Below are 16,618 nucleotides of genomic sequence, written 5' to 3'. Positions count from 1 at the left end.
ACTGAAATGACTGGTTGGTTTGTGCCCCCACCAAAAAAGAAGCAATCAATCTCTCCTTGCACAAACTGGCTCTACAGAGGCAAGATGTCCACCTCATCATCATCATCCGATTCCTCACCCCTTTCACTGTGTACATCCCCCTCCTCACAGATTATTAATTCGTCCCCACTGGAATCCACCATCTCAGGTCCCCGTGTACTTTCTGGAGGCAATTGCTGCTGGTGAATGTCTCCACGGAGGAATTGATTATAATTCATTTTGATGAACATCATCTTCTCCACATTTTCTGGAAGTAACCTTGTACGCCGATTGCTGACAAGGTGAGCGGCTGCACTAAACACTCTTTCGGAGTACACACTGGAGGGAGGGCAACTTAGGTAGAATAAAGCCAGTTTGTGCAAGGTCCTCCAAATTGCCTCTTTTTCCTGCCAGTATAAGTACGGACTGTCTGACGTGCCTACTTGGATGCGGTCACTCATATAATCCTCCACCATTCTTTCCATGGTGAGAGAATCATATGCAGTGACAGTAGACGACATGTCAGTAATCATTGGCAGGTCTTTCAGTCCGGACCAGATGTCAGCACTCGCTCCAGACTGCCCTGCATCACCGCCAGCGGGTGGGCTAGGAATTCTTAGCCTTTTCCTCGCACCCCCAGTTGCAGGAGAATGTGAAGGAGGAGATGTTGACGGGTCACGTTCCGCTTGACTTGACAATTTTCTCACCAGCAGGTCTTTGAACCTCTACAGACTTGTGTCTGCCGTAAAGAGAGATACAACGTAGGTTTTAAATCTAGGATCGAGCACGGTGGCCAAAATGTAGTGCTCTGATTTCAACAGATTGACCACCCGTGAATCCTGGTTAAGCGAATTAAGGGCTCCATCCACAAGTCCCACATGCCTCGCGGAATCGCTCTGTTTTAGCTCCTCCTTCAATGTCTCCAGCTTCTTCTGCAAAAGCCTGATGAGGGGAATGACCTGACTCAGGCTGGCAGTGTCTGAACTGACTTCACGTGTGGCAAGTTCAAAGGGTTGCAGAACCTTGCACAACGTTGAAATCATTCTCCACTGCGCTTGAGTCAGGTGCATTCCCCCTCCTTTGCCTATATCGTGGGCAGATGTATAGGCTTGAATGGCCTTTTGCTGCTCCTCCATCCTCTGAAGCATATAGAGGGTTGAATTCCACCTCGTTACCACCTCTTGCTTCAGATGATGGCAGGGCAGGTTCAGGAATGTTTGGTGGTGCTCCAGTCTTCTGTACGCGGTGCCTGAATGCCGAAAGTGGCCCGCAATTCTTCGGGCCACCGACAGCATCTCTTGCACGCCCCTCTCGTTTTTTAAATAATTCTGCACCACCAAATTCAATGTATGTGCAAAACATGGGACGTGCTGGAATTTGCCCAGATGTAATGCACGCACAATATTGCTGGCGTTGTCCGATGTCACAAATCCCCAGGAGAGTCCAATTGGGGTAAGCCATTCTGCGATGATCTTCCTCAGTTGCCGTAAGAGGTTGTCAGCTGTGTTCCTATTCTGGAAAGCGGTGATGCAAAGCGTAGCATGCCTAGGAACGAGTTGGCGTTTGCGAGATGCTGCTACTGGTGCCGCCGCTGCTGTTCTTGCTGCGGGAGGCAATACATCTACCCAGTGGGCTGTCACAGTCATATAGTCCTGAGTCTGCCCTGCTCCACTTGTCCACATGTCCGTGGTTAAGTGGACATTGGGTACAACTGCATTTTTTAGGACACTGGTGAGTCTTTTTCTGAGGTCTGTGTACATTTTCGGTATCGCCTGCCTAGAGAAATGGAACCTAGATGGTATTTGGTACTGGGGACACAGTATCTCAATCAAGTCTATAGTTGCCTCTGAATTAACGATGGATACCGGAACCATGTTTCTCACCGCCCAGGCTGCCAAGGCCTGAGTTATCTGCTTTGCAGCAGGATGACTGCTGTGATATTTCATCTTCCTGGCAAAGGACTGTTGGACAGTCAATTGCTTACTGGAAGTAGTACAAGTGGTCTTCCGACTTCCCCTCTTGGATGACGATCGACTCCCAGCAGCAACAACAGCAGCGCCAGCAGCAGTAGGTGTTACACTCAAGGATGCATCGGAGGAATCCCAGGCAGGAGAGGACTCGTCAGACTTGACAGTGACATGGCCTGCAGGACTATTGGCTTTCCTGGGTAAGGAGGAAATTGACACTGAGGGAGTTGGTGGTGTGGTTTGCAGGAGCTTGGTTACAAGAGGAAGGGATTTAGTGGTCAGTGGACTGCTTCCGCTGTCACCCAAAGTTTTTGAACTTGTCACTGACTTATGATGAATGCGCTGCAGGTGACGTATAAGGGAGGATGTTCCGAGGTGGTTAACGTCCTTACCCCTACTTATTACAGCTTGACAAAGGCAACACACGGCTTGACACCTGTTGTCCGCATTTGTGTTGAAATAATTCCACACCGAATAGCTTATTTTTTTTGTATTTTGACCAGGCATGTCAATGGCCATATTCCTCCCACGGACAACAGGTGTCTCCCCGGGTGCCTGACTTAAACAAACCACCTCACCATCAGAATCCACCTTGTCAATTTCCTCCCCAGCGCCAGCAACACCCATATCCTCATCCTGGTGTACTTCAACAGTGACATCTTCAATTTGACTATCAGGAACTGGACTGCGGGTGCTCCTTCCAGCACTTGCAGGGGGCGTGCAAATGGTGGAAGGTGCAAGCTCTTCCCGTCCAGTGTTGGGAAGGTCAGGCATCGCAACCGACACAATTGGACTCTCCTTGGGGATTTGTGATTTAGAAGAACGCACAGTTCTTTGCTGTGCTTTTGCCAGCTTAAGTCTTTTCTTTTTTCTAGCGAGAGGATGAGTGCTTCCATCCTCATGTGAAGCTGAACCACTAGCCATGAACATAGGCCAGGGCCTCAGCCATTTCTTGCCACTCCGTGTCGTAAATAGCATATTGGCAAGTTTACGCTTCTCCTCAGACGCTTTTAATTTTGATTTTTGGGTCATTTTACTGAACTTTTGTGTTTTGGATTTTACATGCTCTCTACTATGACATTGGGCATCGGCCTTGGCAGACGACGTTGATGGCATTTCATCGTCTCGGCCATGACTAGTGGCAGCAGCTTCAGCACGAGGTGGAAGTGGATCTTGATCTTTCCCTATTTTAACCTCCACATTTTTGTTCTCCATTTTTTAATGTGTGGAATTATATGCCAGTATCAATAGCAATGGCCTACTACTATATTTACTGCGCACAACTGAAATGCACCACAGGTATAGAATGTAGATGGATAGTATACTTAATGGATGACGACACAGAGGTAGGTACAGCAGTGGCCTACCGCACTGCTATATATAGTATACTGGTGGACACTGTCAGCAAACTGCAAAACTAAAATGCACCACAGGTATAGAATGTAGATGGATAGTATACTTAATGGATGACGACACAGAGGTAGGTACAGCAGTGGCCTACCGTACTGCTATATATAGTATACTGGTGGACACTGTGTCAGCAAACTGCAAAACTAAAATGCACCACAGGTATAGAATGTAGATGGATAGTATACTTAATGGATGACGACACAGAGGTAGGTACAGCAGTGGCCTACCGTACTGCTATATATAGTATACTGGTGGACACTGTGTCAGCAAACTGCAAAACTAAAATGCACCACAGGTATAGAATGTAGATGGATATTGGATAGTATATTTAATGGATGACGACACAGAGGTAGGTACAGCAGTGGCCTACCGTACTGCTATATATAGTATACTGGTGGACACTGTGTCAGCAAACTGCAAAACTAAAATGCACCACAGGTATAGAATGTAGATGGATATTGGATAGTATACTTAATGGATGACGACACAGAGGTAGGTACAGCAGTGGCCTACCGTACTGCTATATATAGTATACTGGTGGACACTGTCAGCAAACTGCAAAACTAAAATGCACCACAGGTATAGAATGTAGATGGATAGTATACTTAATGGATGATGACACAGAGGTAGGTACAGCAGTGGCCTACCGTACTGCTATATATAGTATACTGGTGAACACTGTCAGCAAACTGCAAAACTAAAATGCACCACAGGTATAGAATGTAGATGGATAGTATACTTAATGGATGACGACACAGAGGTAGGTACAGCAGTGGCCTACCGTACTGCTATATATAGTATACTGGTGGACACTGTGTCAGCAAACTGCAAAACTAAAATGCACCACAGGTATAGAATGTAGATGGATATTGGATAGTATACTTAATGGATGACGACACAGAGGTAGGTACAGCAGTGGCCTACCGTACTGCTATATATAGTATACTGGTGGACACTGTCAGCAAACTGCAAAACTAAAATGCACCACAGGTATAGAATGTAGATGGATAGTATACTTAATGGATGACGACACAGAGGTAGGTACAGCAGTGGCCTACCGTACTGCTATATATAGTATACTGGTGGACACTGTCAGCAAACTGCAAAACTAAAATGCACCACAGGTATAGAATGTAGATGGATAGTATACTTAATGGATGACGACACAGAGGTAGGTACAGCAGTGGCCTACCGTACTGCTATATATAGTATACTGGTGGACACTGTCAGCAAACTGCAAAACTAAAATGCACCACAGGTATAGAATGTAGATGGATAGTATACTTAATGGATGACGACACAGAGGTAGGTACAGCAGTGGCCTACCGTACTGCTATATATAGTATACTGGTGGACACTGTCAGCAAACTGCAAAACTAAAATGCACCACAGGTATAGAATGTAGATGGATATTGGATAGTATACTTAATGGATGACGACACAGAGGTAGGTACAGCAGTGGCCTACCGTACTGCTATATATAGTATACTGGTGGACACTGTGTCAGCAAACTGCAAAACTAAAATGCACCACAGGTATAGAATGTAGATGGATAGTATACTTAATGGATGACGACACAGAGGTAGGTACAGCAGTGCACTCTGCACTGTACTCCTCCTATATAATATTAATTATACTGGTGGTCCCCAGTCCCCACAATAAAGAAGCACACTGAGCACAGATATGGAGTGTTTTTCAGGCAGACAACGTATACTGGTGGTCACTGTCAGCAAAACTCTGCACTGTACTCCTGCTATAGCTGCTCCCCAGTCCCCACAATTAAGCAGTGTGAGCAATCAGCACAGATATATTATGCAGCACACTGAGCACAGATATGGTATGGAGCGTTTTTTTCAGGCAGAGAACGGATAAAAACTGGTGGTCACTTATCAGCAAAACTCTGCACTGTACTCCTCCTAACAGCTGCTCCCCAGTCCTCCCCACAATTAAGCAATAAACCAATCAACTTCAACAATAAACGGAGAGGATGCCAGCCACGTCCTCTCCCTATCATCTCCAATGCACGAGTGAAAATGGCGGCGACGCGCGGCTGCTTATATAGAATCCGAATCTCGCGAGAATCCGACAGCGGGATGATGACGTTCGGGCGCGCTCGGGTTAGCCGAGCAAGGCGGGAAGGTTCGAACCTGCCTCGGACCCGTGTAAAAAGGGTGAAGTTCGGGGGGGTTCGGTTTCCGAGAAACCGAACCCGCTCATCACTACTGGCTAGCAAGTACAGATATAGGAACAGATGTATCTCTGCTATGTATAAGTTTATTTATTCCTATGGCTGTAGAAGAAATAGAATAATTCATAAATGTGAGCGAGAGAATCATATAAGGAAAACCACAAAGTACACACAGATAGTGAGCGATCTCCTAGCTCTGGGATGTCTTGCAGTAGCTGAGTTCACTGATCTTCACCAATATTAACCACCAACATATAAACGCTTTACAAGCAACCAACATATTGCTTTACTAGCCACTAACATATTATGACTTTACTAGCCTCCAACAAATAATTACTTTACTAGCCACCAACATACAGTATAGCAACTTTACTACCATCAACTTGTAATTACTTCACTAGCCATCAACATATTATGACTCTACTTGCCACCAACTTACAGTACATTAACTTTACCAGCCACCAAGATATTATGACGTTACTATCTACCACCATATAACACCTTTACTAGTAACCAATATCTAAATACCTTCCTAGCCACTAACATATGATGACTTTAATAACCAACAAACTGAATTATGACTTAATTTTCCACTATCATATTATGACTTTAGTAGACACCAAAAAATGTACTATTCACCAACATATAATTACTTACTTCACTAGCCACCAACATATAGCAACATTAATAACTACTAATATATAGCAACTCTGCTAGCCTATGACAAGTAGCGACTTTACTAGTTACCAACATGAAACAATTTAACTAGTCACCAACATATAATGATTTCACTAGCCATAAGCATAAAGCACCTTTACTAGTCACAACATATAATGATTTCACTACCCATCATCATACAGTATAGCAACTTTGCATTTACAAAAAGAAGAAATAAAATGACATTAAGTATTTACTGACGTTGGCTTAGAGACATCAGATAACTATTAGCATGGTATACTGTACATTATATTTGCTCTTTCCACCAAACAAGATTCTGTTCAAGTTCTTATTTCCCAAATAAAGTATAATGAAAAACAATAATGCTACATAAACAAGAATGAATGACACATTACACTTTATTCTAAAAAGAAAACCATTCCTAAACATGCGCATAGGGAGTAATGTTAGCATACTGTACCTGCATGTAATATTTAGTGTACAGTTTGAAGCTATGAGAATCTTATCATTCTTAGAACTTAATTTTGGTTTATCTGCAAAGAAGCAAAAATGACATGGTATAATAGAAACATAAATATATTACAAATAGCCTTATACATGCTTGTAATTACAAAGCTACTTCTTCTCTGTATACTTTAAAAACACATTTTATCATAACAGGAAGATTGTGCAGATGGTCCAGGGGTAAAATGCAAAGCAGGTCAATTCAATAGTCTTGGGTGGAGTTCCTGTTATTTTAGCCAGTCCAGCTTCAAGGTCTTTGAAAAGGATGTTTGATACTGATACACTATAAGTAAGCCTTTATCGTGATCTAAAATGCTTTGGAGATTGGAACAATACTAAAATACTTGTAATATATAATAAACTTAGTGTATACTGTATTTCACACATGTGAACTCTCTAAAAACCTAATCTGGATTTATTGCCATAACGAGACAGCAAATAACGATATTTTATCCTGTCACAGCTTATTGCTTCCCAACACCCTTCCTCTGTACTTTTTTTTTATTTTTTTAAAAGTGATGTGACCAGATTGTACTTTCTAGACACTTCTTCCAGTAATATTGCATAACACACCGGGGGTCTATGGCATAACAATACAATGCATTACACATCATCATCATCATCATGGGATACAGAGGAAAACACGTACAAAGACAAATTACTGTCACATATTCCACAGGTCCATCAGGAACATAAGTGAGGTTAGGAAATTAATTTCAAAACTGCAGAGAATGATTTTCTCTGATGGTATTGGGCACTAATGGTTTTCAAAATTAGTGTATAATTGTATTAAGCACCTATGTATTTACAACCAGCGTAATTTAAAATTACTAAAACTAGCAGCTCCTAAGGGCAATCTGGATGCCTATTATTGAATATATAGAAAATTGTTTGTATTTTCAAACTTAGGTTAGGAAATGGTTATATACCTGATAATGGGTAGTAAATGCACATGTACTATTTTTTACAGTATTTAGGGCCATATTTTACTGGAAACACATATAATAAAGGTATTTATGAAACATGATTGTTTTCAAGGGGGTGAATAGTGTAGTTTTAAGTTAATTGACAAGCAGATACATTGGTGTTTAGCTGCCAACAAAATGTAATGACACCCATTCATTCATACAACTCTATATGGAGATTACAATATGCATAAGTAAAATAAAATAGCATGATTTTGACTGAGATAAAACAAGTTTAATACTCCATTTTCTCCCTGTAGCTGCCTCCCCTAGACAAGAATGCTATTACTATTAATATACAGTAAAGATTCCAATTGTCATTAGTTCATCCATTTATTTCTCAGTTTAAATAATGAATAAGTGGAATAATATCAACATGCTTATGCCATGATATTTCACAAACTACTATATGCTTTGGTTGGCAACCTGAGAAAACTTTGAGGCTGGTGATACCACCCCTGTATTTCTGTATATAAAGCATTGCACAGACTGCTTATCGGCTCTCACCTGTTGCTGCCAGGCAGAGCTGCAGGAATACACCCAGTATAAGTGCGGTCCCCATACTCTGCTTTGGATGAAAAATCTCCCTGGAGGTAATCACCAGAAGCATTGAGCTCCCACTGCAGTGTTCCTATGTGGCAGTACCGCGATCATACACAGAGATGCTAGTGAAACATGCCATGTACAGAGCGGGGTCTCCTCCACCACTGCTGCAGGCGCTAGTGTGTATGATGCAGCGGGGGCAGCACTAGCACTGCCCTGTTCTCCTAACTCTAGGCCACGCCCACAGGAAGGACCACTGACACAGAGCAGCTTACAAGTTACTTTTCGGAACTTCTGAATGACACTCAGCAAGCTTACCCTGGCAATCAGTGTCATGGTTCTGCTGGGGGAAATTACTTGATTGGCTTGTACTAAATCTCTTTATTTTTAATCATGTTTTGTTATTTAATTCCCTTCTTTTATATACATTTATTTAAACTCTGTGTGTGAGAACTTTATTATTGTGTGTGTGTATTACTATCTACATTGTCAAAACCACTTAATTCCCACATCTTATGACAACAGTTCTTTCATGTAAAACAACAAAACATAACCAACTTTAAATTATACCTTGTAACAAAAGATAAAAGCTGCTTAGTGTGCGTTGTAAAATTAGACGTTTAAAGAATAAGTGAAGCATAAAACAAATACAACATATCATTGACATTCAGGTCTACGCAGTAATAATAGTTTTGTGGTTGACCTGTTGTGGAGCAATGTAGTGTTCCATAGACATTACAGAATAGGAATCCAGTCTATAGGCAGAGCCGGCCATAGGCATAGGCAAACTAGGCAATTGCCTAGGGCATTTGATATGCCTAGGGGCATCAGCAGCTTCTGCTGATTAAAATGATATGCGGCATGCCTATATTCTTTGTGTAGCATTTCATATGCAGATACAGCCACAGTCTCACACAGTATATAGGCATGCTGCATATCAGTTTAATCAGCAGAAGCTGCTTGTGCATCCTAGCCACATAGCAATGCAAATAAGATGCATTTTCATAAAAAAAAGGTGCCCGATGTTAGCATTGAGGCAAGATTTATGAGGACACATCTGTATCCAAGCAGAAGCAGAGGTCACAGTGTTAGTGGCAGTGTGAGTGCTGTGTGCATGTGAGTGGGTTGGTTGTGCAGTAGTGTTCGGAATATGTGTAAGGAGCATTATGTGTGTCATGTAAAAATGATTTAATAATATGCAACATATGTGTAAGGGACACTATGTGTGTCATTATGTGTATAAGGGCATTAATAATGTGTGGCATATGTGTAACAGAGTACTACTGTATGTGTGTCATTATGTGTATAGGGGCACTAATAATGTGCAGCAAATGTGTAGGGGGCACTATGTGTGTCATTATGTGTATAAGGGCATTAATAATGTTAATACTACTGTGGGATGTAATGTGAATAATGGACACTATTGCATGATCAAATGTGAATAAAGTTGCTGTACTGTGTGGCGTAATTTGAGTTGGGGTTACTATTGTGTGGCCATGCCCCTTGCCAGCAAAAACACACCCCTTTTTGGGCTGTGCGCCAAATAAGCGAACTGTTCCTATTTAAAATATAGGGGGTACAAACACCAAAATAAGGACTGTTATGGGTGAGGGGTGATGGTGCTGGGAAAGAGGTGCAGGGTCAGAGGCGGAACTAGTGGTGGTGCTAGGGGGCACCAGCCAAAATCTTGCCTAGGGCATCATATTGGTTAGGGCCAGCTCTGTCTATAGGTCATCAATCAAAAGGTAGACAGTCAATAGGTAGGGCACTAATGGTCAACATGCATTCGGCCGACATGGTCAAAAGGCCGACATGGTCAAAACGTTGACATGTCAAAAGGTAAACAGTACAAAAGGTCGACCGGTTCAAAATGTGGACATGCTAATGGTCAACACACATATGGTCGACATAATTTTTTGCATTTTTTTTTTAACCATTTTTATTTTTAGATTTTTTCATACTTTACCATCTACGTGAACTACGATAAGGAATAGTAACCTTGCTTTGCTCGCCATGTGAGTGGACTAGGGAGGCCAATCCCGGGATCGGGATCGGCGCGATCCCGGGATTTGGGCCCAAAAATGCCAGGATTTGAATCCCGGGATTGGAGCTTCCAATCCCGGGATTCAAGGGATCACAGTGCGCATGTGCGGGAGGGTGGGTGTAAGTAATGACACTTACTATTAGGCGGGCGGCCGCGGCAGCCATGGACAAGCTGAACGCGGCAGCACTTCAAATGTAGCGCCGGCCGCCAGCCAATCAGAGCTGGCGGCTCGGCAGCCAATCAGGGAAGCTGCCGCAGCAGCGGCAGCCAATCAGGAGCCACTGCTGCGACCGCTTCCCTGATTGGCTGCTGGTCCGCCAGCTCTGGTTGGCTGGCGGCCGGCGCTTCATTTGAAATGCTCCCGCGTTCAGTGAGTCCATGGCTGCCGCGGCTGCCCGCCTAATAGTAAGTAGTATTACTTACACCCACCCTCCCTCTCGCGCCGCTACCAACCCTTCCGCCCCGCTACCTACATCCTCCCTCCCGCACCACTACCTACACCCACCCTCCCGCACTGCTACCTACCTCCTCCCTACCTCCCGCACCGCTACCCACACCCTCCCTACCTCCCGCACCACTACCTACACCCTCCCTACCTCCCGCACCACTACCTACACCCTCCCTCCAGCGCTGCTCCCTACAACCTGCTCCCAGAACAACCCTACTGCAATCCCGGGATCCCGGGATTGACCGTTTTTCAATCCTGAATCCCGGGATTGAAAAAACGGCCCGGGATTGGCCTCCCTAGAGGGGACGCAGTACACTAATGTGGCTTTTTTTGATGCAGAAAAGTGTCAAAGCACCCAAGAAAACAAAAAAGTGTGTCGACTTTTTTGTGTCAACCATTTCTATGTCGACCTTTTCACCCTGTCAACCTTTTTACAATCTATCTATTTCATGTCGACCTTAGCACCCTGTTGACCTTTCCACACTGTCAACCTTTTGCATGTCGACCATTTGGGTTGCCCTATTAACTATATCTGATCCACACCCTCAGCAAGACACATACAGCAGGGCAAATTCAGAGCAAATAAAATAAAAAAAGCAGTAATAGGAGTAATTTGCACCTTGGCAAAGACATATTGCACTGCAGTGGCATACCTCCCATCTTTAGAGAATGTGGAAGTGGGATTTCATGCGCGACCAAGCCGCACCCGCTGCTGAAAAGTGGGCATGGCTACAGAAAAGGGGCGTGGCTTCGAAGAAAGGGCATGGCCTTGCGGCAATGCCCCGATCGCGAGCCACGGCCCCCGTTCTCGTCACTATGGGGGCATGGCCAGCATTCAGTGAGCTGCTGGCATGCCTCCAGTCCCTCTATCTCCGTAAATAGACGTGTCTATTCAACCAGCTCTGCAGTGAGTGCAAGAACCTCCTAACTGCCCCCCCCCACCCCCACTGTGGCAGCAGATTGTCTGTAGATCTGAGTGCTCAATCATCGCACCAGGGAGAGAATCTGGTAAGTGGCTTACCCTGATCATTGGGCCTGCATATGTCTGTAGTACTGTATTACATAAACTGCCCTTTGTTTGAGGAACATAGGGGCAGATGTATTAACCTGGAGAAGGCATAAGGAAGTGATAAACCAGTGATATGTGCAAGGTAATAAAGGCACCAGCCAATCATATCCTAACTGTTCATTTACATATTGGAACTGATTGGCTGGTGCGTTTTATCACCTTGCACATATCACTGGTTTATCACTTCCTTATGCCTTCTCCAGGTTAATACATCTGCCCCATAGTTTGTTACATGCAAATTATGCATCCTTCATGAGCTGGCGACAATCGCTGTAAAATCAAACATTTAGACACACCTCACTCTAGAAATCCTGCATTTGCCCATACAGGCTCATAATGCTATGAAACTTTGGAGAAATGAAGTTCCTGTTATACTGGGTACATAATATGTTGAATTTGCTTATATATAATGGAAATAGGCAGAATAAATATATCAGAAGCTACAGATGTAACAATGGTGAATTTAAATGGGAAAAGTGATTTCCTGTATGATTCCGAAAAATGGGGGTCATTCCGAGTTGTTCGCTCGTTGACGATTTTCGCTATACTGCGATTAGTCGCTTACTGCGCATGCGCAAGGTTCACAGAGCGCATGCGCTTAGTTATTTTACTCAAAAGTTAGGTATTTTACTCACGGCATAATGAGGATTTTTCATCGTTCTGGTGATCGTACTGTGATTGAAAGGAAGTGGGTGTTTCTGGGCGGAAACTTGCCGTTTTCTGGGCATGTGCGAAAAAACGCTGGCGTTTATGGGAAAAACGCGGGAGTGTCTGAAGAAACGGGGGAGTGTCTGGGCGAACGCTGGGTGTGTTTGTGACATCAAACCTGGAACGAAACTGACTGAACTGATCGCAATGGCTGAGTAAGTCTCGAGCTACTCAGAAACTGCTAAGAAATTTCTATTCGCAATTCTGCTAATCTTTCGTTCACAATTCTGCTATGCTAAAATACACTCCCAGAGGGCGGCGGCTTAGCGTGTGCAATGCTGCTAAAAGCAGCTAGCGAGCGAACAACTCGGAATGAGGGCTAATGTTCACTAAGAATGCAACACCATTTTTGTCCAGTAGGGGGCCTGTTTATCCTTAACATTTACCTGTACGCAAAACGGTGCATCCCATATTAGTAGTACTAATGAGGGTCATTCCGAGTTGATCGCTAGCTATTTTCGTTCAAGATCAGAGATCAGGCAAAAAAAAGGCACTTCTGCGCATGCGTATGCGGCGCAATGCGCATGCGCGTCGTACTATTACAACGAAGGACGTAGTTTCACACAAGGTCTAGCAAAGCATTTCAGTCGCACTGCTGGCCGCAGAGTGATTGACAGGAAGAGGGCGTTTCTGGGTGTCAACTGACCGTTTTCAGGGAATGTTCTAAAAAACGCAGGCGTGCCAGGAAAAACGCAGGCGTGGCTGGGCGAACGCAGGGCGTGTTCGTGACATCAAAACAGGAACTGAATAGTCTGAAGTGATCGCAAGCGCTGAGTAGGTCTGAAGCTACTCTGAAACTGCACAAAAAATTTTTGTAGCCACTCTGCGATCCTTTCGTATGCACTTCTGCTAAGCTAAAACACACTCCCAGAGGGCGGCGGCTTAGCGTTTGCACAGCTGCTAAAAACTGCTAGCGAGCGAACAACTCGGAATGACCCCCATTAGCCCTTGAAACTAAGTAGAAAGTTAACAATGAAAAGTTTCCATCCCTATGTGAACTGCCCCCTTTGCTTTAATTATTGCTTATACATATTTATTGATGTTGTGGAGCTTTTGCGCTGCACAAAAAATCACAAATCTTCTGATATGCAGTAATTTCAATAAGAAATAATGTGTTTTTTGCATAAGGTCAGGCCCGGCGACAGGGGGGGTCAAAGGGGACACCCGTATGGGGCCCCGAGGATCAGGGGGGCCCCAAGCATCAGGGGTACACAAAATGTGTAGGCAGCGCGTAAGAATGCTGTGTGATCCATGCAGCAGGCAGGGCAGCAACACAGCTGCCGGACCCTGCTGGATCAGGTGGAGATACGTGGCAGAGGTGCGGTGCGATGAAGCGGCAATGTCAGCAGTACTGATAATAAGTCAAATTGACTCATTACAGTATGCTGTGGCTGGCTGCAGGACGTAACAGGACAGGAGATGTTCCAGCTGGTTCAGCACCTCTCCTTATGCTTTCTCCCCCTCCGCACCTCCAGCCCACTTTGCCCGTCCACTATACTCTGCACAGTGCTGTTGTCCCCGCCTGCTGTCTCCCACATTATAAAGGGGCGGGCGAGCAGCGCTGCACAAACTCCTTTGGCCCGCCTCCGCAAGACCCCCTGCTGCTGGTGCTGGCCGCAGTGGCGGGAATGAGACGACGTGATGCCACCTACGCCGACAGTGACTATCAATGGGGGAACAAAATAAAAAGGTAGTTAAGAGCTGCATGTGGTGGTGGTGGTGGGGGGGGGGGCAGGGAAGATGTGCACAGTGCCACCGATAAAATGTCCTGGGGTGAGAGCTGTGTGTAGGATAAAGTGTGCTGGGGGGGAGAGCTGTGTGTAGGATAAAGTTTGCTGGGGGGGAGAGCTGTGTGTAGGATAAAGTGTGCTGGGGGGGATAGCTGTGTGTAGGATAAAGTGTGCTGGGGGGAGAGCTGTGTGAAGGATAAAGTGTGCTGGGGGGGAGAGCTGTGTGTAGCATAAAGTGTGCTGGGGGGAGCGCTGTGTGTAGGATAAAGTGTGCTGGGGGGAGAGCTGTGTGTAGGATAAAGTGTGCTGGGGGGGAGCTGTGTGTAGGATAAAGTGTGCTGGGGGGAGCTGTGTGTAGGATAAAGTGTGCTGGGGGGAGAGCTGTGTGTAGGATAAAGTGTGCTGGGGGGAGAGCTGTGTGTAGGATAAAGTGTGCTGGGGGGGAGCTGTGTGTAGGATAAAGTGTGCTGGGGGAGCTGTGTGTAGGATAAAGTGTGCTGGGTGATGGGTGCTGTGCTTGGAGAGGGGTGCTGTGTCAGAGGTGAAACTAGTGGCGGTGCTAGCGGGCACCAGACAAAATCTTGCCTAGGGCATCAAATTGGTTAGGTCCGGGTCTGGCTGAATGCACTTCGGGCCACCTACAAATTAATTAAAAGTTAATTAATTTTCAACACAAACATATATTTATATATGTAGTACATATTGAGGGGGGGAGTTGAGGGTGTAGGGGGCCCCCAGAGATGATATTGTTTGGGGCCCCAAGATTTCTGTTGCTGGCCCTGCATAAGGTACAGAAGGCTCTATTATGCACAGGCAACATAATGTAATTAAACACAAAAAAACCCACTAATAATGTGACTTACTTGTACCCAATATTACCTTATTATCATGAGAAGCTGCATGGATTACATCCACAGAAGGCAGACCACACAATCCACTAGCCATATACCTTACATTGTTCTCATCCTCTGTGTCTGATGCTGAGACGTGAGACAGCTGCTTTTGAACACCCACATTCTGCTGGCTAGTATTGTCATCAAATTCTATTGACACTTGACACACATGAAAGATGCATTCTGCATGACTGCAGAGGAACCAACAGTGACACTTATTAGGGACACTTACCTTACTTCTTCCCTGTCACTATCAAGTCAGAACATCAGTACTATACTCAACACACTCTTTTTAGTGGTATAACTAGAGTACTATCACTCAGTACCCTTCAGCTGCAAGCAGTAAGAGCACTACAGGGCTGTGTTTGCGTAGAGGAGCCAGTGATGACAATCTGATGTCACACTGTTGAGTGCACGTCACCACTACTCCCTCTCCTATGTTTTCTACACAGTTCTATGATCAAGTTCTGTAAATCTGGTTCTCAGAAACGGAATGTAAGGATGTGATGTGATCAACCCCTTTATGAAACTAAACTGACCTGCATGACCTTTGTTTCTTACAAATATGCACTTTTTCCCATTTGTTGTATGACAGACCCTGGTTGGCCATTAATATATATAATAGGACCCTATGCTTAGGTGGTCCCTGGTTACACCTTGACTACATGTAATGGTGAATGATATGTCACTTAACTGAGCCTGCCAAGCAGGGCATATATCTAAAGAATGGCTATTGGCTGCTACTGATGTGTTGTCATCAAAGTCTACAAGAACTTACTTGAAGATACTAAAGAACAGTAATTTTGTGAAGGCCATCTAAGGGAGTAAGGACAGGGAATCTATCAGTATGGCCCAGACTGGCAGCCTCCTAATTCTACCAAAAGGACTAATATGACTTATAATACCAGTGGCGCAAAACACAGAAAGCTCAATAGCAGCCACAGTGATTGAACAACTGGTGCATGGTTGGAATATGTGAGTACAACTGACGGTGGTCTAGCAGAGTGACTGTACACACCAGCGGCGTTGGTATTCTGACTGCTGGAATACCGACAGCCAGGATCCTGACTGCTTCCTGTGGTCAAGAATCAAAACAAATTATTTAAGGTCAAAAATAGGCGGCTATCATATGGACAATTAGTAGCATAACTCTGTACACTACCACATACCTGACCCTAAGGATGACAGGTAGGCACAATTTACTTCATTTCATATTGTTTTACAAATATATCAATAAAAAACTTTTAGCCTAGGGGTGCCTTTAAAAAATGCTGATACATTAGGGTGCCATGAATCAAGAAAAATTGGGAACCACTGCCATAATCGTAACACATCAGAGAGCCTTTGCAGCACATTTTATTAGTTTGTGCACCCAGGGGAAGTATAGGAGCACTCTATGTGCCATTTGGGGCGGGATTGGGGGGGGTTCACACAAGGGCACAATTTTCATATA

At 44.5% G+C, this 16,618-nt stretch overlaps 1 protein-coding gene across 1 annotated transcript in view; it reads right to left on the bottom strand.

Moving 5' to 3' along the window:
* KDR (kinase insert domain receptor) overlaps nt 1–8,438 on the bottom strand; it is a 47,097-nt gene extending 38,659 nt beyond the window's left edge. The window contains exons 1-2 of the mRNA XM_063920917.1: nt 8,238–8,438; nt 6,722–6,794 (exon numbers count right to left, since the gene is read on the bottom strand). Of these exons, the coding sequence (XP_063776987.1) occupies nt 6,722–6,794; nt 8,238–8,340 (176 nt within the window). The 5' untranslated portion in view covers nt 8,341–8,438. The remainder of the gene's footprint in view (nt 1–6,721; nt 6,795–8,237) is intronic.
* Between the last annotated feature and the right edge of the window lie 8,180 nt (nt 8,439–16,618).

This window comes from Pseudophryne corroboree, chromosome 1 (genome assembly GCF_028390025.1).
Source record: "Pseudophryne corroboree isolate aPseCor3 chromosome 1, aPseCor3.hap2, whole genome shotgun sequence".
NCBI classification, from domain to species: domain Eukaryota; kingdom Metazoa; phylum Chordata; class Amphibia; order Anura; family Myobatrachidae; genus Pseudophryne; species Pseudophryne corroboree.
Note: the sequence above shows the minus strand (reverse complement) of the source record. Positions and strands in the feature narration are given on the sequence as shown.